Source organism: Podarcis raffonei, chromosome 8, assembly GCF_027172205.1.
Source record: "Podarcis raffonei isolate rPodRaf1 chromosome 8, rPodRaf1.pri, whole genome shotgun sequence".
Taxonomy (NCBI): Eukaryota; Metazoa; Chordata; class Lepidosauria; order Squamata; family Lacertidae; genus Podarcis; species Podarcis raffonei.
Window position 1 is genome coordinate 4,895,580 of NC_070609.1, and position 25,340 is coordinate 4,920,919.

The 25,340-nt window shown below is 53.6% G+C and overlaps 1 protein-coding gene across 3 annotated transcripts in view; it reads right to left on the reverse strand.

Moving 5' to 3' along the window:
• Positions 1–595: 595 nt before the first annotated feature.
• Positions 596–25,340, reverse strand: part of SIPA1L3 (signal induced proliferation associated 1 like 3) — a 51,097-nt gene continuing 26,352 nt past the window's right edge. The window contains exons 9-20 of one of the 3 annotated variants that reach the window (XM_053401729.1): positions 23,916–24,146; positions 23,369–23,530; positions 21,754–21,905; positions 21,376–21,485; positions 20,897–21,285; positions 18,646–18,861; positions 14,592–14,754; positions 12,056–12,251; positions 10,539–10,682; positions 4,302–4,434; positions 3,120–3,201; positions 596–1,301 (exon numbers count right to left, since the gene is read on the reverse strand). In XM_053401729.1, coding sequence (XP_053257704.1) covers positions 1,152–1,301; positions 3,120–3,201; positions 4,302–4,434; positions 10,539–10,682; positions 12,056–12,251; positions 14,592–14,754; positions 18,646–18,861; positions 20,897–21,285; positions 21,376–21,485; positions 21,754–21,905; positions 23,369–23,530; positions 23,916–24,146 — 2,128 coding nt within the window. In that variant the 3' untranslated portion in view covers positions 596–1,151. Of the gene's footprint in view, positions 1,302–3,119; positions 3,202–4,301; positions 4,435–10,538; positions 10,683–12,055; positions 12,252–14,591; positions 14,755–18,645; positions 18,865–20,896; positions 21,286–21,375; positions 21,486–21,753; positions 21,906–23,368; positions 23,531–23,915; positions 24,147–25,340 lie in introns of all 3 variants that reach the window. The other 2 variants (XM_053401728.1, XM_053401730.1) reach the window with 2 other exon arrangements.

Below are 25,340 nucleotides of genomic sequence, written 5' to 3' on the forward strand. Positions count from 1 at the left end.
CCCCCCTCAGGCTTCCCTTTCTCAGCCCTGCTGGCCCCCGCCAGGCCTCCAGGACACCCCCCGCCCCAAGCCCAGCCGGAAAAGGGGTCTTGTTCCTCCTGCAATGGACCCCTCCTGCTCAAAAACACCCCCAAAATGGCTCTGCTGGTCCAGACCATGTGCTTTTAACACACAACACCCTGCAAACAAAGAGAAGCCGCAAAGGTCTGCGTTTCACAACCACAACGTACCAACTGCCCACACGCACTTCCTTATTGCCAAAGAGTCACTCAGGCACAGGGGTGCCCGGGGTGTGTGTGTGTGTGTGTGGCGGCAACATAGGTCGGGAAATGCGAGAGGCACTGATTCCCAGGAGGAGCTGGAGGGAAGGGTGGCCCCCAATAATGGCAGGACCGTCTGTTGCCACACATGAAAGGCAAGGCCCCCCCACCGCAGGCCAGTGGGGCAGGGGCACCACTCCTGCCCCGATGCCCAGGACTGTCCAGGTCCCACGGCTCCCAACTTCTGCTGCCGCTGTGCAACTGTTTGTGTGTGTGTGTCTGTGTGTGTGCTGAGTTCTGAGGCATGCACAGAGATCTCCAGAGGGGCGGGTGGGTGAAGTTACAAACAGTACCATTTATACAAATATAGTGTTTTATAAAGAACATATACATTTAAACTTCTTTTTTTTTAACTTCCTGAGCCACTCCCATCCTTGCGTTCTCTAGAAAATAATTTAGTCGTGAGAAAGTGCTCTTTTGAGATTCTCGGTGGTCTCGCTCGAAGGCCCCCCCCCAACACCCCGAGTCTGTCGAGCGCCAAGGTGCCCCCTGGTGGCGAGCCAGGATGGGCTGAGGCGGCGAGGGCAGCGGCGGCCCCCTACCCTGCTCAGGGTGGGTGAGCCCAGGTGCCCATATCACAGTTCTCTTGGCAAACGCCCAAGGAAGCACCTGAGAGTACACCTGTGGCAAGAGGTGCCCTGGGCCCCGGGCCCCACGCCTGGCGCCAGGCTGGGAAGTGGGCACGCAGGAGGGCAGGAGGAGAGGGGGCCCTGCTCCCCAAGGAAGAAGGAGGGAGGCTGGCCTGGGCGTTGTTGGGGTCCCGCGCCAGAGGAGCCACCACCAGCAAGCCCCTCATCTCTCGCTTCCAAGCAGCCCTGCTCTCCGGCAAGCTCACAGCTCCTTCTTCTCCACAGCGCTGGAGAAGATCTCGGCAAACTTCCGCAGCTGCTCGTTGGCCGTCTGGGACTCCTCCTGCAGGCGCTGGTTGTTGTGGCGCAAGTTGGCCACCTCCGCCTGCAGGACCACCTTGTCCTGCTTCTCCTGGGAAAAGAGAGAGGGAGGTGGGAATCGGGGCAGTTGGAAGGGTGTGTGTGCAGCGGATACTCATCCAGTATCCTCTTCTCAACAGGGGCCAAATACCCCCGAGAACTTAGGAATGCAGATAGACTCCCTCTGCAGCTGGAGGCCCCATAATAGCCGAAGAAGAGCCTGGCTGCCGGATCGGGCCAAAGGGGGCCCATCGAGTCCGGCATCCTGTTCTCACAGTGGCCAAAGAGATAAGCATGATGGGAAACCCGCAAGCGTACCTGAAGGAGCGTCTCCACCCCCATCGTTCAGCCCGGACACTGAGGTCCAGCTCCAAGGGCCTTCTGGCGGTTCCCTCATTGTGAGAAGCCAAGTTACAGGGAACCAGGCAGAGGGCCTTCTCAGTGGTGGCACCTGCCCTGTGGAACGCCCTCCCACCAGATGTCAAAGAGAAGAACAACTACCAGACTTTTAGAAGACATCTGAAGGCAGCCCTGTTTAGGGAAGTTTTTAATATTTAATGCTGTATTGTTTTTAACACTCGATTGGGAGCCGCCCAGAGTGGCTGGGGAAACTCAGCCAGATGGGCGGGGTATAAATAATAAATTATTATTATTATTATTAAGCAGAATCGGAGCACAAGAGCAACTCTGCCCTCCTCTTTTAAAGCCACTCCTGCAGCAGGGAGTTCCACAGTGTAACTAAACACGGTGTGAATTAGTATTTCGTTGCGTCCTGGATCTTCTGCACAGAGATCAGAAGCCACAAGAGGCTCCCTCGGACAGTGGAGGCCTCTCCATTGCTGGAGGTTGGACGGCCGTCTGTCGTGGACGCTTTGGCTGCGATGCCTGCATTCCAGGGGGTCAGACTAGATGACCCCTGGGTGCATCCCAACTCTATTCAGTGAAGCAGAAGGCAGGTACGGCGGCTCAGAGGCAAGCCGCACCACCGGATGAGAAGAGAACCCAGGAGTCCAGGCTCCCTTCTTGCCCCTTGTCTGTCAACCTTCTGGGGGTTCTTCTGTCGTCCCTCCCCACTCCAAAGTAAGTATCCCAACCAAACATCCCTTTAACATCACTCTACGTGGGGCTGCCCTTGAGACTGACCCAGAAACTCCAGCGGGTGCAGAATGCCACGGCGAGACTCCTTACGGGGTCCTTGCCGCGGGATCACATTCACCCGGTGCTATACCAGCTGCACTGGCTCCCGGTGGAGTACAGGATCAGGTTCAAGGTGCTGGTTTTAACCTTTAAAGCCCTATACGGCCTAGGACCCTTGTACCTACGGGACTGCCTCTCCTGGTATGTCCCATGGAGGACCTTACGGTCTTCAAACAAAAGCATCTTGGAGGTCCCAGGCCAGAGAGAGGTTAGGCTGGCCTCAACTAGAGCCAGGGCTTTTTTGGCTGTGGCCCCGATCTGGTGGAACGCTCTGTCACAAGAGACCAGGGCCCTGCAGGACTTGACATCTTTCCGCAGGGCCTGCAAGACAGAGCTGTTCTACCAGGCCTTTAGCCAAGGCACAGTCTGACCCCCTCCTTTGGTAATCCTCACAGAACTCTAGCCCAATGGTTGCCGTTAATTTGATTCTGAATTGATTTTAGAATGAATTGATTTTAGAACGCTGTGTTGCTTTTATTGCTGTTAGCTGCTCTGAGCCCGGCTTCAGCTGGGGAGGGCAGGATATAAATAAAATTTTATTATTATTAAATGAGGAGGGCATTTCAGGAGGGGTGGCTTCGCCCTAGGTGGTCCCAGGGCCTGGTGGGAAAAGAGCGCCCTCCCCTCACTTTGAGCCATCCCCCCTGGGGGGGGGGGATGACGACAATCTTACTTTCTGCAGGTCGCTGTGGAGCTGCTTCAACATGGCCTCCAGCTGGTAGACTTTGCCCGTCAGGTCCACAGAGGGCTCCTCACTGCGGAGGGAGGGGAGAGCAGAGCGTCAAGAGGCAGCATGGCGCAGTGGTTAGAGCATCGTACCAGGGGCCTGGGAGAAACCAGGCTCCAAATCTCGCCTACTCGGCCATCGCCAAACTCATGGTGTGGTTCCTTGGGCCCAGTCTAAACCTTTTATCAGCCTAGCCTACCTTGCAGAGTTGGTTGTTGTTGTTTGGGGGGGGGGGTTAAATGAGAAGGGGGGGTTAAATGAGAAGCGGGGGGGGGGGGGAGCCATGTTGGAGGTCACCTTGAGCTCCTTGGAGGAGAAGGCAGGATATAAACGGAGCAAATGAATGTATGAGATACCGTATTTTTCACTCTATAAGACACACCAGACCACAAGACACACCTGGTTTTTGGAGGAGGAAAACAAGAAAAAAATTATTCTGAATCTCAGAAGCCAGAACAGCAAGAGGGATCACTGCGCAGCGAAAGCAGCAATCCCTCTTGCTGTTCTGGCTTCTGGGACAGCTGCGCAGCCTGCATTCGCTCCATAAGACGAACACACATTTCCCCTTACTTTTTAGGAGGGAAAAAGTGAGTCTTAGAGAGCAAAAAATACGGTAATTGGAGAAAACGAGGGCCTAGATCCCTCCTCGGAAAAGATGGAAGATGGCAAGCGAGTGAAGGCAGATTAGCGCTTGCATCTCAGCCCCCCCTCCCCGTATGAGAACAGAGCCCCCCTGCCAAGACCCCCAGCCGGTGCCCTGACCCCAAAATGCCCAGAAGCAGGTTGAGATGGAAGCGCCCCCCAACCCCCCCCCCAGAGCTGTGCAAAAAGGGCAGCCCATTATTTTGGGTCGATTCCCCTCCACCCAGGGCATCCAGAGAATGTGTACCTGCAGCTCCCCCCCACACATTTTTTGCCCCCCCACCAGAGACCTTGCTCCCCCAGGGAGAAGAAGGAGAGGAAGCCCAGTGTGCCCCCCTTGCCCCCCCAGACCTCCAAAGGGCCCACGTTCAGTGCTAGAAACACGCTCCCGGCTGGGCAGTCGGAGTTGGGGGTCCGCCTTCCCCAAACATAAAAGTGAAGGGTTGGAGGAAGGGGCTTCCGCTGGGAGAGGGGGGTCTCTCTCACCTCATGGTGGGTGTCGTGCGGGGCGTCAGCTGCCTCTCCAGGCTCAGGTGCCCCAGGACAGGGCTGTGGGCGGAGGGGACGTCCGGGCTCAGCGTGGCGTCATGGAGGGAGAAGAGGGAGACGGCTCTTTGCACTGAAAGGGGAGCAGGAAGAGGAGGGTTTTGCAGCGCGGCCATCCACACCAGGCAAAATAACAGCCCCCCACCATCCCTTTCTGGCAGAACCCATCACCCCTTTTTTCTTCACGTTTCCAAGCACAATTCAAAGTGTTGGTGCTGACCTTGAAAGCCCTAAACGGCCTCGGTCCAGTATATCTGAAGGAGCATCTCCATCCCCATCGTTCAGCCCGGACACTGAGGTCCAGCGCCGAGGGCCTTCTGGTGGTTCCCTCCCTGCGAGAAGTGAGTTTACAGGGAACCAGGCAGAGGGCCTTCTCGGTAGTGGCACCCGCCCTGTGGAACGCCTACCCACCAGATGTCAAAGAGAAGAACAACTACGAGATTTTTAGAAGACATCTGAAGGCAGCCCTGTTTAGGGAAGCTTTTAATGTTTAATAGGTTATTGTATTTTAATATTCCGCTGGAAGCCGCCCAGAGTGGCTGGGGAAACCCAGCCAGATGGGTGGAGTATAAATAAATAATAATTAAAAAATATTTATTTATTAATTTATTTTTATTCTGCAGGAAATGGGGCTGCCAGGGCTGTGAGGCAGGGAGTCGTCCCCCCGGCCCCTGCCTGCCTGAGGGGGGCAGAGGGTGTGTGCCCTTCTTTGTGCGCCGCAAACAGCGGAACTCCCTCCCACAAGAGGCAGCGGAATGGGCAAACTCATGGGGCAGAATGCTGTCGACAGGGAGGAGCCCCAGGGGCCCTGCTCTGGCCTCCGGGAAATGGCAGGTGGGGAGTGGGCTCTTGCGTGCAAATCCTGCTTGCAAGTTCCCCACAGGCACTGGGAGAACGGGATGGAGGATGAAACGGACCACTGGCCTGATCCAGCCGGGCTAATCTTATGGACCGATGGAACCTCCACGTCCAGAGGCAGTCTATCTAGAATAGCATTTGAAACTTTCTTATGTTTTTATGTGTGTTGGAAGCTGCCCAGAGTGCCCAGATGGGTGTGGTATAATTAATAATAATAATAATAATAATAATAATAATAATAATAATGCGCTATACGGCCTAGGACCCTTGTACCTACGGGACCGCCTCTCCTGGTATGCCCTGCGGAGGACCTTACGGTCTTCAAACAAAAACATCTTGGAGGTCCCAGGCCACAGAGAGGTTAGGCTGGCCTCAACCAGAGCCAGGGCTTTTTCGGTTGTGGCCCCAATCTGGTGGAACGCTCTGTCCCAAGAGACCAGGGCCCTGCGGGACTTGACATCTTTCCGCAGGACCTGCAAGACGGAGCTGTTCCACCAGGACTTTGGCCAAGGCACAGTCTAACGCCTTCCTTCCGTAATCCTCATAGCACTCTAGCCCAATGGTTGCCATCAATTTGATTCTGAATTGATTTTAGAGTGAATTGATTGTAGAATGTATTTCAATTAATCTATGGTGATTTTATGTAAACTGTGTTATTTTTATTGTTGTTAGCTGCTCTGAGCCCGGCTTCGGCTGGGGAGGGCGGGATATAAATAAATGATTATGATTATGATTATTATTATTCACAGGTTCTTAGGACCAGGTGATAACCCACCTGGTTCCACTGCCAGAGCCTGCAGAAGCAGAGAATGGAGTCTTAGCCCATTTTCCGAGGCTGCAGCGCTGGGGCTGCAGGTGCAGCTGGCCCAGCGCTGTGGGGCTCAAACCGGCCGGGCAACACACTGGGCCCAGCCCTTCCCTGGCAGGCAGCCACTGGGATTTGCTGCTGCCGCTTTCACGGGCGACTTGGGATTCGGGTTCTGCAACAGCGCTGGGCCTGGAGGAGTCAGGGCGTTTGCTCCCTCCGAGCTCAGGGCAAAGGCCGAGGCTCCGGTGCCCTGGTGATCTCAGCGCTGTCTGCTTGAAACCTGCTGCCACCGCCATTGAGCATCAAAGAGGCTTGTGGGGGGGGGCTCTCCCCCCCGGCGCTTGCCCTCCCCTCTCACCCAGTTAGCCACTTCTCCAGCAAAGCCTCTCACCTCCCCATTCAACACGCCCCCCCAGCAACTGCTGAGCTCTTCCACTCCCCCCAGCGCTATGATCAACCCCTCCCTTCTGCCTTTCCCTCAATTAAAACAGCCAAGTGCTAATTAAGGCAGGGACGCTGAACTTCCAAGGCACAGGAGCCTAAATATAGAGCGCCTGAAATGTCAAGAGGCAGGGAGTTGCCGGGGTGCGTGGTTTGGCGGCCGTCGGCCAGGGAAGCCTCAGCTGAGATTCCTGGGCTGGACTAGATGGCTCTTGGGGTCCCTTCGAACTCTGGTTCCAGGAGGAAAGAGGGGGGAATGCTGGGGGAGGCAGGGGGGTCCCTGCTCCCCCAAAGCACCAGAAGATGCTGGGAAGAACATAGCACTCTTTGGTGGCACTTGGACAGCTTTAAAACCCCTCTCCCCACGGCCTTTGTATGACCCACATCCATGGGTGCTGTGCGTTGCCAAGCCAGGGACTCTGCCCTGCCGGGGAACAGGGGCAGATGCCACCAGCTCTGTGCCCGCAGAGTCCTGGGCTTTTGGCCCAAAACGCTTTCAGCTCCCGTCTCCTGCCAGCCCCTGGATTGGTGGGTAACCTGCCTCTCCATCTTCCGAGCCACAGGGCAGAAGGGCAAGGGGCTGCTGCAACGGGCAACAAGAGAAAGGGCCCCTCTCTCCCCCTCCGTGGCCGCAGGGCACCCGAGGGAGACCCGGGTGCTTCCTGGAGGGCGTTTGCCTGCTCCTACCTTTCCCCGCTGGGCTCCCGGGCACCAGAGCAAAGCTGGAGGCACAGGTGAGCTGAGCAGTGTGCGACCGACAACGGGATCCGATAGCCCGTCTCCTTCCTCTGTGCTCGGCCGAGTGACTGCTCTGCTCGGGAGTCGGGAGGCAGGCAGGGAGGGTGGCGCCGGCGTCGTGACGCAGATGGCAGGCCTGAGCAGATTGCCGAACCTCCTCCCCGCCCCCCCTGGCAGGGAGGCGGCTGCTCCTCCTTGCTGCGAAGGGAGATCCCTGCCGGAGCCGGGCCTTGCCTGGACACGCAACCGCTCTCCACCCCCCTGCCCTACTTTCGGCTCAGCAACGAGAGCCGAGCCGCTGCTCCTCCTCCAGCCCAAAGGAAAGCAGGTCACGGAGGCAGGCGGCTCCCCCAGGGGCAGAAACCGCAGCCAGGTCCTCATTAGCTCGCCTGCCTGGAAATGAAAGCGGCCGTGCGGGGGGGGGGCAGAGAGGGAGTGGGGAGGGGGCTCAGGGGGCCCCCAACCTGCTCAGGGGCTCACCCGGGTCACTCGCAACCCACGGTGGCATTTTAACTTATTGTGACACGGCTGTTGCTCCTCTACCGATTATCAAATTTCTGATGTCTGGGTTTTCGAAAGGGTTGTGGAATCTTGCTCCGTTTGATGTTGTTCATTCGAAAATCATTTAAAAAATGAATTGTGACTTTATGTGCACCAGATCGGATGCTACAAGGCATGCAAACCTCGACGTTTTATTGCGTTTTCCGGCTTGTGCATTATGGAGAGGCAGGGTGCAAATTAAATCTGAAATGGAAGCGCTGGGGCAGAAGGGGGCTGGGGCTTTGCTGACAAGAGGCTCAGCTGAGAGGCCAGCAGGGGTGGGGGGGCTAATCCAGGGGTGGGGGCTAATCCAGGATGCTGGCGACCAGGAAGAAGGAGGGGGGAGTGTCTGGGGAGGCTAAGCCCACAGCAGACGGCAAACGGAGTGCCTGGGATTTTGCTTTCATTTTTTCAAGGAGGAAACTCACTCCCCTACCCCCAAATCCAAATCCAGTGCCTCTTTCACAGATCCAACCACATTTATTCATTCGGGATTTTTTTCATTTCAGGAAATTTACACACGGCTTGACCGCAAAACAAAAACCCTCAAAGAAAAGAAAAGAAAAGATAAAAGCATAAAATTTTATGTTTCTGTTTAATATAAACAGAAAGATGAAATAGACTAAAAACAGGTCAAAACTCAGGCCAGGTTTCTAAGCATCTGGGTGAGGCTTGTCTAAACAAGGATGTGTTTTAAATGGGCACCCAAAAGGAAGGGAGACTGCATGGTATCAAGAGGCAGGGAGTTCCAAAGTGCAGGTGTGGCCAGACTAGGAACGACCGAGCTCTTACACAGGTGGAGCAGGCATTACCTGGCACCTGCAGCAGAGGTTGTTCTGCTGATCCAAGTGGTTGAGTGGGCATGGATGGGTGAAGGCCACCTTGCAGGTAAACTGGTCCCAATTTGTTGAGGGGTTTCTCTATACGGATAGTAACACCTTGAAGTTGATCCCGCTGCAGCGTTTTGCAGTGACGGTTCCGGGAATCCAGCCTTGAACTCAGCAACACATGACTTAAGACAAAGGTGTCCAACTTCCAAGAGACTGTGATCTACTCCCTCTATAAATAAACTGGCGGTGATCTACCCATTGGACTGACCAGAGTTGTTGAGATTTCTTGGGGGGGGGGATTGGGGTCACGCGATCGACTAGGGACGCCCCGCGATCGACTGGTAGATTGCGATCAACCTGTTGGGCACCCCTGACTTAAGAGATCCCTAGAGCTGCCCTGGCAGGCCCTGAGGGGTCTGGAGATCTCAGTCTCCACCTTGGTCCTCCGCCTGACTTTGCAGGCAAGACACCTTCTCCATGCAATGGCTTCAGGTCTGCACCACCAAGAAGGCAGCAAGGGCACCAGGAGAGCGGGGAGGAAACTCCCCATTAAGCAAAACAGGAGTGGTATGCCCTGTGGAGGACCTTAAGGTCCATAAATAGCAACACCTTCGAGGTCCCGGGCCCTAAGGAAGTCAGATTAGCATCAACCAGAGCCAGGGCCTTTTCAACACTGGCTCCGGCCTGGTGGAACGCTCTGTCTCATGAGACCAGGGCCCTGTGGGATCTGATTTATTTCTGCAGGGCCTGTAAGACAGAGTTGTTCCGCCTGGCCTTTGGCTTGGAATCAATTTGATCCCCTTTCCCTCTATCCTTCTTCCTTTCTCCTTCTGTGATGGAACTCCTATTTGGGGACTTCCCTGGCTTTTTTTCTGGCCCACGTAGGACCAGTCTGGATAGTTGGCTTTGGTGAAGATTTGATGTTTTCATCCCCAAAAAGTTTTTGATTTGAGTTTCTACTGAAATGAGGCTGCATTTTAATGTTGTATTTTAATCTTGTTTTTTTAAGTGTATTTTAATCAATTGTTTTTATACCTGGTGTTAGCCGCCCTGAGCCCGGTCTTGGCTGGGGAGGGCGGTGTATAAATAAATTTATTATTATTATTATTATTATTATTATTATTATTATTATTATTATTTCCTGGGACTCGGGGACACCCCTTCTTCCCCTCCCAGGCTCTCAAAATGATGTGAGAGAGGCGCCCAGAAAGAGCCACAAGCCTCCTAGTTCAGCTGGTGGAATCACAGAATTGAAGATTTGGAAGGGACCCCAAAGGCCATCTAGTCCAACCCCCTGCAAGGCAGGAATAATGCATCTGTTCACACTTAACAACGTGGGTCCAGTTGAGCTGCGAGATCTTCCTCGCCCGCTGTGCGCCCACTCGACCGCTTCCACGGGTGCAACTGGCCCTGTGACAGGGGCCACGTAATTCATCCCCAAACCTCACTGGTAAGAAATCAACCTTATAGAGTGGTGGTGCCCACACTTCGGAAATCCCTGCCTTTTGACGTCACTGCACTGCTTTCAGTTAAAACCATATTCCTGCTTAGCCCAGTCTGCTTGGGAAGTTTTTGTGCGACTTTTAGTCTGTTGTCATTCAAACTTTTTGAAAGTCTTAAATCACTGCTCTTAGCTTTTCTCAAGTGACAATCTTACGCTTTCATCTTTTCTGTAAATGGCTCTCATAAAACAATCAAGCAGCACATAAATTTCAGGAAATAAAAGTAATTCACGAAACAAGGTGCTCAGCTGCAGCCAGGAGCCTCGCAAGGCCCCATGCCGCTCCCGGAAGAGAACCCAGGAGCCGGCATCCTTTAGGACTAGAAACCCTAAGCCAGCCAAGCACAGGCCCCGGGGAGCCTCTGGCCCAGTGCGAGGAGGGTCAAGCCCCCCAGAGACCCCCAGGCAACCACTTCCACATGCTGGCATCTGGCAACGCTGCCCAGGGAGGCCTTCCCTACCTTCGTAGGCCTTGGCTGCGTTGACCAAGCTGGACCACTCCAGGCCGGCGGCCGTGTCCGGAAGGGGCATCAGGCCCGGGTCAATGCGCCGCAGAGGCTTTTCCCGCACATCCGTCAAGGAGAGCTCAGAGGCCGAAATGGCACCTGCAGGGAGAGCAACGGCCTCGTCAGGCGGCTGCCAACGTCTCCCCAGACAAGACCACCCTCCATGCCAAGCGCGCCCGGTTTGGAGGGCCCCCACCAGGTGGAACCAGAGCCAAGACACAGCCTATCCTCTGAGCAGATTCTGGGGCGCCAGTGGTTGTGGGGCAGTGTCAACTAGGCCCTGGGAGAGACCAGGGTTCAAATCCTGCCACATGGCCACAAAGCTCATTGGGGGGGGTGCTTTGGGGCCAGTCGCTGCCTCTCCTGTTGTTGTTATGGGGATTAGAGGAGGGGTGAACCACGTACACCACCTTGCCTCGGGGGGGGGGGTTCCCCTCTTTGGCTCACAATAGACGGGGGAGGCTTAAAAGAATGATTGGCCTGGAGAAAGCGAACAGAGAAGAGCTTTTCTCCCTCTCCCAGAGCTCAATATCCAAAGGAAGATGGACGTTGGAAGATTCAGGATGGATAAAAGGAAACCCTCCTTTATACAGCAGTATACAAATTTAATAAAATAATAATAATAATAATAATAATAATAATAATAATAATAATAGGAAATCCTCCTTCACGTAGCACAGAGTTGAACTGTGGAACTCCCTGCCACAGGAGGAAATGAAGACACCTGGACGTCTTTAAAAAAAGAGGGTTGGGCAAATTCACGGAGGAGGAGAGGCCTTTGGAGGGCTCCCAGTCAGGATGGCTCCGCTCTGCCCTCCACAATCGGAGGCAGTGAATGCTCCTGAAACCCTGGGAGGGAAGCGTTGCTAATTCTCCCCTGGCCTCCTCGCTGGCCCAAGTAGGACTAATTCAGCCAGCTAGCCCTGGTGACTATCTAATGCTTATTAAATGTAAAAAGTAAAGGTAAAGGGACCGCTGACCATTAGATCCAGTCGTGGCCGACTCTGGGGTTGCGGCGCTCATCTCGCTTTATTGGTCGAGGGAGCCGGCGTACAGCTTCCGGGTCATGTGGCCAGCATGACTAAGCCGCTTCTGGCGAAACCGCCGGAGTGGTACCTATTCATCTACTTACGCTTTGACGTGCTTTCGAACTGCTAGGTTGGCAAGAGCAGGGACCGAGCAACGGGAGCTCACCCCGTCGTGGGGATTTGAACCGCCAACCTTCTGATCGGCAAGTCCTAGGCTCTGTGGTTTCCCCAAATTGATTTCTGAATTTTATTGTTATTCATGTTTTTATTCTGTATTTTTGCTGCTTCTACAATTGTTTTAAATTTGTTGTTAGCAGCCCTGAGCCTGGTTTTCTGAACCGGGAAGGGCGGGATAGAAATAAAAAGTTGTTGTTGTTGTTGTTGTTGTTGTTGTTGTTGTTGTTATTATTATTATTATTATGCTCCCCCCAAAGCAGAACTCACCCTTCCTCTCCGAGAGGCCCCCGTTGCTGGGGGCGGGGTGCTGCTTCCGCACAGGGAGGGTGCTGAAGGTGCTGGTGAAGAGCACGTCCCCCGGCAGGGGCTGCTCAAAGCCGTAGGCGCTGGCGTAGCTGGGGTCTCGCCTCCCGCTGCACAGGCTCTCGTCCGACAGCGTCCTCTGCAGGGTCTTCTGGGGGGACTGAGGACAGGAAGAGAGACACGGTCAGAGGAGACTCAAGAGAGGAAAGACCCGCTGAGACCAGGGACTCTGAGGCCCATGAGCAAAGAGGATGGAGAGCGCATCACCTGGAATCATAGAGCGGAAAGGGAACCCTGGGGGCCATCTAGTCCAGCCCCCTGAAATAACGCAGGAATTACAGTGGACAACAGGCTTAGAAAGGAGAGTCCTGCACAATTCCAAGGGAGTCCATTCCACTGTCAAAACGGCTCAGAAAAGCCTTCCCAAAGTTTCGGCAAAGAATTCCCTTTGCTGTCATTGGAACCCCTTGGTTCAGATCCCAGCCTCTGGAGCCACGAAAACAAGCTTGTTCCCTCTTCTATGGGACAGCCCTTCAGGTACAGTCATACCTCGGGTTACAGATGCTTCACGTTGCGTTTTTTCGGGTCATGGACCGCCAAAATCCAGAAGTACCGGAACAGGTTACTTCCAAGTTTTGGCGGTCTCGCGTGTGCAGAAGCTCTAAATCGCGCTTTGCGCATACGCAGAAGCGCCAAATCACAACCCGCACGTGCGCAGACGTGCTGCTGTGGGTTGCGAACGTGCATCCCGCACAGATCACGTTCGCAAGCGTCCACTGTATTTGAAGAGGGCTGTCACCTCTCTGTAATCTCTTTCCCGGGCCAAACAGCCCCAACTCCTGCAACCATTCACAGAAGCGTAGAATCAGAGATTTGGAAGTGACCTCTTGGGTCATTTAATCCAACCCCCTGCAACACAGGAATCTCAGCTAAAGCATCTGTGCCAGGTGGCCATTCCTCATGAGGCTTAAGTTTCCAGTCCCTTGATCATCTTGGTCACCCTCCTCTGCACACCTTCCAGTTGCCAACATCCTCCTTAAATTGCGGTGCCCAGAACTGGACACAGTATTCCAGGTGTGGTCTGACCAAGGCCAAATAGAGAGGGACTATGACTTCCCTTGATCTGGACACCAGACTTCTGTGGGTGCAGCCTGGAATAGCATTTGCTTGTTTTGCTGCTGCATCACGCGGGTGACTCACGCCAAGAGCTTCCTAATCGCTCCGCCTTGCTTCCTGGGCTCTGGGAAGGTGGCACGAAATAGAGGCTGGGCCCTCCCGCTTCCTGCCCCCACCAGCTCTCCATTTATTCATTTCCCTGCCACCTCCGTGCAATTCTGCAGGCGCTCTAAGTACATTCACACCGTGGGATGTATATGGTTCAGGTTGAGTGTTTTCGGGTTGCGCTCCACAGCGACCCGAAAGTAACGGAACATGTTACTTCCAGGTTTCGCCGCTTGTGCATGCTCAGACGCTAAAAATACTGTCACACGAATGCGCGGAAGCAGTGAAACGCAACCTGCGCACACGCAGTCGTGTTACGTTCATGTCAGGATGCGAACGGGACTCCCGTTCACATGCAGAGGTACCACTGTACAGTCATACCTCGAGTTGAATGTGCTTCAGGTTGAGCGCTTTTGGGTTGCACTCCGCGGCAACCCGGAAGTAACGGAGCATGTTACTTCTGGGTTTCACAGCTTGCGCATGTGCTGACGCTCAAAATGATGTCATGCGCATGCACCGAAGCGGCAAAACGTGACACGCACACGCGCCGTCGCATCTTACATTCCATTCAGGATGCGAACGGGGCTCCGGAACGGATCCCGTTCGCAACCCAAGGTACCACTGTACTGTATTTTTCGCTCCATAAGACACACATTTTCCTCCTAAAAAGTTAAGGGAAATGTCTGTGCGTCTTATGGAGCAAATGTGTGGTCCATCGCTGGCTCCCTTTCCAGCCCCTTGCCCAGGTCTCCATTGTTGAATGTTCTGCAGACAGAGACTGTTTGTTTCCCCAGCGACGTGTGACTGGCTGATTAGATTATCAGTCTGGAAATTGTAGAAACGGCTCCCTTTCCTTTCCTAAAGAAGCTGCAGAACTGTGAGTTGAACCCCATAAAAACAGGATATTTTTCCCTTTGAAAAGTAAGCTCAACAACTCTGAGCTGATCCTCAAAAAAGGGGGCTTTTCCCCTTTGCAAAAGAAGCTCCACAACTGTGAGCTGATCCTCAAAAAATGGAGGCTTTTCCCCTTTGCAAAAGAAGCTCCACAACTTTGAGCTGATCCTCAAAAAAGGGGGCTTTTCCCCTTTGCAAAAGAAGCTACACAACTGTGAGTTGATCCCCCAAAAAACAGGGCTTTCCCCCTTTCCTCCTCTAAAAACTAGGTGCATCTTATAGTCAGGAGCGTCTTATGAAGCGAAAAATACAGCAAATCACGCAGTGAGTTGCGTGTCTGCTGGGCTCTGCGTGCTGCCAGCCCCCCTCTTCCTCCCAAACTCACCAAATCCCTCTCCTGCTCGGTGGAGCCGCCGTCCATGATGATCAGCTTCTTCAGGTCGTCTTCAATGGTGGACTTGTAGGTCTTGCGTGGGGAGCGGAGGTCACGCAGGGAGGCCCTTAGCCGCGGCTGCCCAAAGACGTTCTTGGTGTTCAGGTCCACTTGCCTGGGGGGAGAGAAAAGGGGGTGATGCAAAATTTGGGGCTTTTTCACTTAGGGGAGAGGCAGCAGTGCAGGAGGCAAGTTTTTCTCCTAGCAGTAGAACTCAGGGAATGTTGGGAGACTTAGCACAGGTGAAAGGAAGTCCTCCTTCAAGCGGAGTTAATCTGTGGAACTCCCTCCCACAGGAGACAGCGATGGTCACCGACTTGGGTGACTTTAAAAGAGGAAGGGACAGAGGGCTTGCGGTTTCCGGCGATGGGAAATGGCTGACTCCCATATGATCGGATCCCAACTGTGCTGGTAATTCAGGGCTGATATGGGGGTAATTAGCCCTAGCAGACTCCCCATGGTAGGGGAGGACTGTCTCGTAGATTGTCCGAGATTGTCAGCTTGCATCAAGGTGCAAGCGGCAGGACACTGGGTCCCAGAGCACGACAAGGCTGGCACTATCTGAAGTCACTCTCATAGCCAGAAATATCTGTTTGATAAAATAATTGGATTTGGACAACAAACAGACATAGTCTGGACCGAAGAAGACTAAGAAAAAACCTGCAGAACTGTAGAGTCCCTGGTGTTTAAGCTTGGACTTCAAAGAGATTCTCATGATGGCGTTTGGCTTACAGAGGTGTTTGGTACGTCCTTTTTCTATTCTTAATATCTACAATTGGTTTTCAATGCCAAACCTCATCAAGAAACTTAATTTCTTAAAAAAAAGAGTACAGATGGACTTCTATTTATAATTAAGTATTCAACTGCGCAGCTTTACTCAGACTTGAAAGACTTGATAAAGATAAAAGAAGAAACAAAATGGCACTTGTTAATATGACGCAGCACGGAAAAATGAGAATTCCTCCCTTTTTTGAGGGAAGAAGGAAGTTTTTGCTGGCTGACTTTGTAATGACTTGAGATAACAATTTGGGACAATGTACAGTGCAGCTGTTTGCAGAAGTTTTTCATTATGAGCAAGAGAGAAGGCTGAATGGATGTTTTAGCAGCCCCCCTTCTAGGGCCCGGAGGGGGTAATTGTGTGGTCTCCAAGAAGGCTGATCGATCGCCAAATGACTTATATCTGTGGATTATAGTTCCTTTACATTGCAATATTGCAAACAGTCTGCCCAATAATCTATAGTAACAACTCAACAACGTGGAAGGTACTGCGTCATTAAATCTCAAAAGAAAGTGTCAGGGAACTGTCATCAGTACTGGAGGGGGAGAGCAAAAGCCAGAGGGATTCCAGAGAGCGTCACGGGATCGGGAGGAGCAGCCCATCTTCTGGGGAAGAGAATCAGCGTAGCACCAGTGGAGAAGGGGGGCAGATGGGGGAAGCGGCGAGGCGGTCCCATGACTCCTTGCCTGGGACCAGCAGGGAGAGTAGGGGTCCTCCGTTGCCCACGCCCTCCTTGCGCAGAAGGCTTTCGCGCAGAGAGGGTAGGCGGAGACTAGGCGTCAAAGAACTTCTTTGCTGGAAGAAGTTTAAGAAACGCCCACTCACGGATTCTGCCAGCGATTGAGTCAGCCACGGGTGAGTGGCTGTCCGGACAGAAAAAGGTTCACTTTGGCAACCCAGCCAGGTGTTTGCACCCAGCCGGGGAGATAGGTACCTGCTCACGCACGAGCAACCCCCTAGAACCGTTACAGAAAGTTTTGGACAATTGGAGTGATTTAACAACTTGGGAGTTGCTGCATTGTTAAACATTAAATGATAAACTTAGACAACAGCCCAGATTGGAAGATTGGAATGAAGTCAGGAAAAGCTGCGCTGGTAAATAAGACAGTTGAAAAAAAAAATATATTTACAAATAAAGCTGTATTCGATGGATGAAAGGATATATGATTTTTTGACATGACTGAGAATTGCACAGCCAGGGACAGAGAACTTTAAAGCGTTAAGATCAGAAGGCGGAAAACATGAAAACAACGAGAAGAGGCAGGAACGAAGATCTGGAGATATGCTTCAGAGGTCCAGACTATGGGGAGCCTGGAAAAATTAATAATTACAATTTGGACTACAATTTGGTCGTTTGGTTTTTTTTAAGTTTAGTTTATTGTTTTTAATTATGATGTGGATATGTTGATTGGCTGTTTTTGTTGGAAAATCAAGAAAAATGATTTTTTAAAAAAAGAGAGGAAGGGACAGATTCAAGAAGGAAGAAGGGCCAGGATGGCTCTGCTGTTCCTCCACAGTCGGAGGCAGTCAAGCTCCCAAACTCCAGTTGCTGGAAACCAGAGGAGAGGAGCGTTTCTGTTGTGCTCAGATCCTGCTTGAGGGTTTCTCCAAATAGGCAACTGGTTGGCCCCTGTGAGAACAGAATGCTGGCCCAGATGGGCCCCATTTGGCTTGATCCAGCACTTCCTCATCCGCAAAGGCTTCCTCTCCCTGACTTCATTGGCCTTAGAATAGAATTTTATTTTATTATTATGGTCACTGACCAGTTCTGGCTCACTTACAATATCGGAAAAACCATAAAACACAACAGGAATACATTGAATTGCAATTGGGTATAACAAAGGCAATTCAGATATAGCGGCAGTTAAAAATATACTGTATATTAAATCTTGATCACTAAAATATAACCTAAAATTGTCATTTAAAACCTTAATCATTTTGGTAGTGTTAACGGAGAACTCTGAGGGCTCCCTTGGACAAAAAACAAGGACACCAGCCAGGAAGACCAGAGCAAAACAGCAGCCAGTAGGCTTGGTCTTGATTGAAGACTGTCGCCACAGGACTCCCACCTGCCACAAGGTGGAACAAGATGGAAGCCCCGAACAAAAGAGAACCCAAACTTTTTATTAGCTGCTAATCCCCATGTTGTTGTTGTTGTTGTTTAGTCATGTCCGACTCTTCATGACCAGAGCACGCCAGGCACTCCTATCTTCCATTGCCTCCCCCAGTTTGGTCAAAATCCCCATGTTACACACCCCCCCAACTACATCATGGTTACATCATGAAAGGGGAGGTCTGGTGGCAGTAATCTGAGCATCCTGGACCCTGCCCCATGGTTCCCCTTGCCCTCCACCAAACACCCATCAAGTGTAGCAAAAGACATATTTACATTTCCCTGTTTCCCAGCCAAGTCAATCACACCCTTTGGTTTTCATCTGAGTTTGTTATTTCTGGAATGGCTACCTGTCTGGCACTCAGGTATCAGGATGCCAGGGATTATCCCTCAGGCAGAGGGGCTGCTGAGGAGCTGAGCTCACATGTCTATATGAATTTCTGAAGTTTTCCCAGTGAGCCAGTACATAGGTATGTTTATCAGTGAATTCTTCCATTTGGTATCATGCAGCAGAGGCCCTTTGAATAGATAGGAAGAAACTGTGATGAAATGTTTTGTGGGGGCAAATCACAAAAGTCACAAAAGCGATTGTGCTGGTTTTGGTAGTGGGCTGCATGTGCATGATATCTGCTGGAGGGGCAACCCCCCCCAACCAATAAATTCCTGCAACAGTAGTACAACTTGTTCCCTAAGTTTTATGGCAGTCGCACAGACTTCATTGGCCTTCCAGAAGCAAAACGTCAGGAGCCACCTAGTTGGCTATGGTGGGGTGGGCTCCTTGACCCCAGCAGCCCACCCCCCCCATGCCCCAGATGCAGGCCAAGCCACTGAGCAGCAAGACCGCCTTCATCCATCCAGCGGGAGCTGATCCGTTCAAGGGCTGCTGTGGCTGATCTGTCTGTCTGCCCCCCCAGCCCCCAACCCCAGGCAGGAGGGCTGGCGAGGGGGATGCACATGCTCAGAGACCCTCTCCTCTTTGCTTCTGCCTTGCACGCTCCAGGGGGCGAGTCCTAAACAGACCTCAAAAATCAAGCCCAGCCAAAACAGCTTCGGATGCGCCTCCCTCTTTCCACACACACCCCCAGGAGAAGGAGAAGGCCAGGTCCCCTACTCACTTCTTGGGGTCTGCAAAGGCCGTGGGCCTGGCGGGGGTCTCCTCGCCCCTCTTCCACCCGGCCGGGAGGTGCTTGTTCCTGCTGCCCTGCTTGGAGAAGAAGGATTTGGGCACGGAGGCCGAGAGCTGGAAGGAGCTGGACTGCGGCATGTGGGGGCCCCGTGTGGCGTCAGCCGGGGGCGCCTTGTACGCCTGGGCGGGGTATGTGGCCCTGCCGCTGCTGAAAAACAGAGAGGAGGCTCAGTTCGCTATGGGGAGGGTGTTGGGACACTGGCAGGGATCCCCAGACATGCAGCTCCCTTGCAAGGGGGCAGGAGTTCTGTGGGGAGAGGCCGCCTGACCAAAGGGGTCTTGTTCATTCAGCTGCTACCTGGGACCTGGAAAAAAAGACAGTCACGGAACCAAGAAACTGCCGTATTTTTTGCTCTCTAAGACTCACTTTTCCCCTCCTGAAAAGTAAGGGGAAATGTGTGTGCGTCTTATGGAGCGAATGTGGGCTGCGCAGCTATCCCAGAAGCCAGAACAGCAAGAGGGATTGCTGCTTTCGCTTCTTGTTGTTCTGGCTTCTGAGATTCAGAATATTTTTTTTCTTGTTTTCCTCCTCTAAAAACTAGGTGTGTCTTGTGGTCTGGTGCGTCTTATAGAGCGAAAAATACGGTACACAAAACAAAAGAATTTCCATGAAAATCCCTGAAATGATAGGTAATCGAATAACAGAAATCAAAAAATGTAAGGAAATATTAACCAAAGACTTAACGAGATGCCGGCTACAAAACTCGTTTCACTGAACTAATCAGTTTCCTCAGAAGGAAATAAAGAATTTTAATCCTTAAATGATTTTAAGCGATATCAGACAAACTCAAGAGCAGGGCTGAGAAGCTTCCTCGAATTTACAAAAACGGTATAAAAACCTCAATGCCAAGTTTTAAACATAGCCCTATTTAAGAGAACATTGTAAACCTTAAATGGTTTTCAATGATTTCCAGCAAACTCAAGAGCAGGGCTGAAACGCTTCCCTCAGTTTACAAAAAGAAAAACTTACAAAGGAATATGAGATAAGCTGTTTAAGTTTTAAACAAACTCAAAAACAGGGCTAAGCACTCCTGACTACTGATGTTAAAGACTGCTACCTGGTGTGCTTATGGGGGATGGCCACCAGGGGGCAGGAGGGGCTGCTGTTTTAGGGCGCCCATTTGGGGGTGATTTGGGGGGAGGAGGTTGGGTGGCACAGGGTTAAAAACACGTTTTTCCACAGTGCATGTTTTAAGCATTGTCATTACTATATTTGTTCATATCCCACTGTTCTCCCCGCACGGGGACTTTAAGGAGGCTTACGGCTAAAGTAAGAACAGCCACAAACAGAAGGGGAAAAGCAATAGTTGAAAACAATTAAACATTAACAGAATAGCTGTATCTATAGAAAAACAGGCAGAATCGTGACAATGAAAACATCACAAACCCTGATTAATGCCCTCCCCTCAGATGTCAAGGGAATAAACAACTATTTGACTTTTGGGAGACACCTGCAAGGCAGTAGTGTAACTTCCTAATGATTGGTGCTTTCTTGTGCTTATAATATTTTGTTGGGAGCCGCCCAGAGCGGCTGGGGCAACCCAGTCGGATCGGAGGTATAAATAAATAAATAATTAATAATAATAATAATAATAATTAAAGGGGAGTAGGGAAGTCCAGGAGATTCTTTGGAATCCTGTTTCTGTGTTGTATGTTGGATATTTGACTTATGTAAAAGTTTGATCTGAAAAACCAAATAAATAAATACAATGGTACCTCGGGTTAAGAACTTAATTCGTTCCGGAGGTCCATTCTTAACCTGAAACTGTTCTTAACCTGAGGTACCACTTTAGCTAATGGGGCCGCAGAGTGATTTCTGTTCTCATCCTGAGGTAAAGTTCTTAATCCGAGGTACTACTTCCGGGTTAGCGGAGTCTGTAACCTGAAGCGTTTGTAAACTGAAGCATCTGTAACCCAAGGTATTACCCGAGGTAATAATAATAATAATAATAATAATAATAATAATAATATGATCATCAGGATTGTATAAATAATAGTAATAATATTATGATGATGATTATCATCATCATCACAGCACTAGCCTTTCCGTTATCCAAGAGGGCCAGGGAGGAGCAAGAAGGCCTTGCAGAGCCCTGGGTTCCCTTCCAACTTTACAATTCTATGGTTCTGGCAGGGGCACCTGGGAGAGAGGGGGCCAGCCCCAGAAAGGCCCCACTCACCTTGGCTGCTTGAAGTGGTGGTTCCCGCTGCCGCCCCGGGCAGCCCCTCCGGAGCCCACCCCAAAGGCCTTGGGGCCGTGGTAGCCCCAGCTCTGCCCGCCAGAGCCGACGGCCGGAGCCGCGTCCCTGCGCTTGCCGCCGGCCGCAGCCTCGTGCAGGGCGCCGCCGAAGGGTGGCGGGGCCTTGGTGGCAGGCTTGTCCCTGCGCGAGGAGGACTTGGCGCTGGTGGCATCGATGCCGCTGTCGCTGGAGCCCCCCTTGGCCAGGGGGTCCGGGTCGGCCTCGGCCGGGTCGGGCGTGTCGAACCAGCGCTCGTCGCTGTGGCTGCTGGAGGCGTTGCTGGAGAGCGTGTTGCTGCTGGAATGGCTGCTGGAGTACTGCCCCTCGCCCTGGAAGCGGGGAGAGCAAGGGCGTCAGGCCTACGGAGGGGGAGGCCTCTGCGGGGAGGGGTCCCCCCGCCAGCGCCCACCCCAGCTTACCTTGGAGTGCCGGTTGGGAGAGTCCTTGCCCGCCAGCTCCTGCCTGCTCGGCCGCTTGCTGCCAGACGGTGCCGACGCCCTGGGCTGTGCCGGCACGTGCCAAAGAGGCTCTGCCAAGGTCAAAGGACGCCGGGAGTCACACCTTCAGAAAGAACCCCTTGTACACACACACACACACACACACACACACACACACACACACCAGCCTGCCACATGCTCCAGAACGGATTTCTGGCTGCCCAGGGGAAGCCTAAGGGGAAGTCCGCAAGCAGAATTCGCACACAAAACCCTCTGCCCTCCTGCAGCCTCTGCAAGGCCCTGGCTGAGCCCAACTCAGTCCCACAACCCGCCCCCCCCGGAAACCCCGCTCCCCCTTACCAGGCTTGGGTCTCTCCATGGTGCTCTCCTGGCTGGCCACCCCCCCGGAGGAAGAGCAGGAGTCGCCGTTGGAAGCCGCCTCGTGGGCATAGAGGGGATCGAAGGGCATCAGGGGCCGCTGTGCTTGTGGGGCTGCATACCTGTGTGTGGAACTGGGAGAGAGAGAAAGGAGAGAAGGAATGAGGCAGGCGGCAGCTCAAGAAGGCAAACTGAGGCTGGGGGGGGGGGCGAATAACACCACCCAGCCTGCCTCCCGTTCATTAGCAGGTTTTAAAAATACCAAATTTGTGGCGGGGGGGAGGAGAGGGAAGGAGGGGAATGAAGATGCGCAGCGCTCCTCAGTTCGGTGGCCCAGGCAACGGAGGAACAGCCCAGAAAGAGAAGAGCAGAAGGGACGAGTGGGGGCTCAGCACACAGCCCCCCAACCACCGTTCTCCAGCACACCCCCCCCCCAGAGCAGCAACGCTTCACGACCAGACCTCTCGGGACAAGAGCTCCAGCGGAAGACTCAAGTCAAGTCCCAGGCCAGAGGAAGAAGATGCCCTCTTCCCCTGTCAGGTGGGCAGGGGGCAGCAAGGGCAACCCACCCCCCAGACCCTCCTGCTCTCTCCAGCTTCAGAGGGCGAGAGAGCAAGGAGAGGTTGCAGCAGGGCCCGGGTGCTGAGGGCCTGACTGGTGCCCTGCGAGGGTCCCCATTGCACCAGGCGTGCCAGCCGACGGCTGATGCCAACCAGGCCCCATGAAGTGGCAACAGCCCCCTGGGGAAAGGTAGAGGACGCTTGTCTCGGGCACCATGCCACGATGCCAGCCAGAGCCTCAAGCTCAGCCTGCTGCCTCTTCCTGGCTCAACCCTTTCACTGCCCTCTCCGAAGTGGCCCAGCGCATGCCAGGCCGACCCGTCGCTCCTCCACACGCCAAGCGCTGACCGTCTGGCTAATGCCTCCCACCTGGGCAGGAGCTGTGTCCCTTGTGCTCAGGGTGGGGCCTGGCACTGAAGCGTCCCGAGCGTTTTGCAGCGGGCACCGTTTGCACGGAGTTGCCGTGAAGGAGAATAAAAAAAGAAAAAAAGGAGAAGAAGAGAGCAAAATGCCCTTTCTCAAGCTCCGGGAGTGATGGCGAGGTTGCACAACCTCGCCTTCGCTCCCGGACCCCCAGCCCCAGGCTAAAAACGAAGCCAGGACAGTGAGCGGGATCCATCCCGCTCGCTGTCCTGGCTTCTCTGCTCTTTGGGGCTCGGGGGAGGGAATAATTTTTCCCCTTTATTTCCCACCCCCCAAAAAATAAGTGTGCCCTATGGGCCGGTGCACCCTATAGGGCGAAAAATACGGTACTTCTTGTCCTGATTTCGTTCGCAGCTGCTTGCCATGCGGAATGATGGGTGAAGCCCCCTGCCCTGCTGCCCCCCAACCCACCTGGCAAGATGGGGGGGGGGAGAGAATCTTCTGCTGCCTGGGAACGAAGGCCAGAGCTCCCAGGGCTGGGGCCCTAAACTCTCTCTGCGCTGAGAATCGAACCCTCTGCCCTTCTTCCCCCCTCGCTGCAGGGCCTTGCCGGGTTGCCACCTGAGAAACGGATGTGCAGAGACCCCCTTGGGGTTGCCCCCCCCGGTGCCTACCTTTCCGGAGATGGCTTGTAGCGGGCGTAGGCTGCACCCGCCGCTGCCCCCGAAGAGCCTGGCATGGAGAAGCTGCCTGAGGGCTGGCGACAGGACAGGATCCTCTCTGCCCCAGGCTGCGAGGAAGAGAGCGCTGGGGGGGTCTCTGGGAAGCTCACTGGCCTGGCAGGGGGGAGGCAGAGAGAGAGAGAGATCAGGAGGAGGAAGAGGAACTTCAGCGCTCTCCCCGGTGCCCAGCAGTGCCTTGGCAGGCAGCTCCGCACATGTGCCTGACGCCAGAGCCTCTTCTGAACATCCTCAGCAGAGAGAGATAATGGAGCAATTAGTCAAAGGGGGGGGGGAGGCAATGGGAGAAGGAAAGAGCTTGAGTCATGACCCACAGGGCACATGCGCTCTGCGGCAGGACCGTCCAAAGGGCACCGGCAGGCAGGGAGCGCCGCCAGGAAGCTCCAAAGATGTCGGATGCAGCAACAGGAGGGCGAGGCTACCAGGAGGGGAGAAAATGAGCATGCCAAGCGCCCCCACGCCCGACCATCCTCCTCCTCACCTCTTGCCATGCAGGGGCTGGGGCTCTCGGTAAGGGGCCACGGCGCTCTGCTTCGGGGTCCTGGTCAAGGACTGGGACTGGCCGTGGCTGGGCTGCGAGGAGCCGTGGGTGGCAGAGCTGCTCCACTGCCAGGCGGAGTTGCTGCGGTAGGGGGGCCGGTAGCCCACCGGCAGGCTCTCCTGCTCCCCCTTGGCCTCCAGGGTGCTCATCTTGAAGGACTCGGCCCAGCCCCTGCAGAGGGAGAGAGAGCAGAGGCGCACTGAGAAAAGCTCTCCACTGCCCACACGGCACGGGGTTGGGCTGGATGACCCTCTGCACCCCTTCTGACTCTTCCTTAAGAGCAGCGGTTCTCAACTTGTGGGTCCCCAGATGTTGCTAGCTAGGGGTGATGGGAGTTGTAGTTCAACAACTTCTGGGGACCCAGAGGTTGAGAAAGGCTGCTAGCGCCATCGAAGTTGGCCCTCATGGCCTCCACCAGGCCAGAGGAAACGTAAGCAGATCCTAACCCTAAGAACCCAGGAATCGTGATAGACTGCCTCTGGACCTGGAGGCTCCACAATAACAAGTAAGAAGAGCTCGGCTGCTGGATCAGGCCCAGACTCCTGTTTTCACAGGGGCCAACCGGATAACAGCAAGGTAAACCCACAAGCGGGTTATGAGCACAAGAGCCCTCTCCCCATCTCCTGTGACTTCCAGTAATTAGCAATCAGGAGCGTCGCTGCCTCCAACTGTGAAGGCACAGCATAGTCATCCTGGCTAAGAGCCATTAACAGCCCTCCCCATCTCCTCCATGGATTTCTCACATCCTCTTTTAAAGCCATCCCTTGCTCCTGTGGGAGGGAGTTCCACAGTCCAACGCTGAGCTGCATGAGGAAGGACTTTCGGTTACCTGAGTCATGCACACAGCAGGGGCTGCCAAGATGTGCAGCTTATGAAACAAGGAGAGAGACATGTGCTCAGAGAGACGGTGGGGAGCTGTGCTCATTGACACCCCTCAAAAAAAACACACACACACTTTGCAGCTCCAATTCTCCAATGGCCTGATGTAAGAACTTCCATGCAATTCTCGGAAGCAAAGAATCACGCTGAGTCAACCTTTGCAAAGACTTCTTGCCATGACTCACGCTCCACTTCATTCCCCATCCAGCACGTGTCTCTGGGCTGCCCCTCAACTCCAAAAGGAGCCCCTCTTTTCTGGCTCTCCCTTGGGAGACCCCAGGTGGGTTCAAGGCCAGGGGCCACCTCTGAACCAAACCAGAACTTCCAGCGCAGAGGGGAGGCTGGATTTCAGAACGGGAGGGACAGGCTCCATGGGATTGATGGAGACACCCTCCCGCCTCGTGGTGGGCTTCCCCTGGCCAGGTGGGTCTGCACCCATTCCTCTGGGGTGCTACTGTTTGCTCGTGGGCGGGGGGCACAGCACAC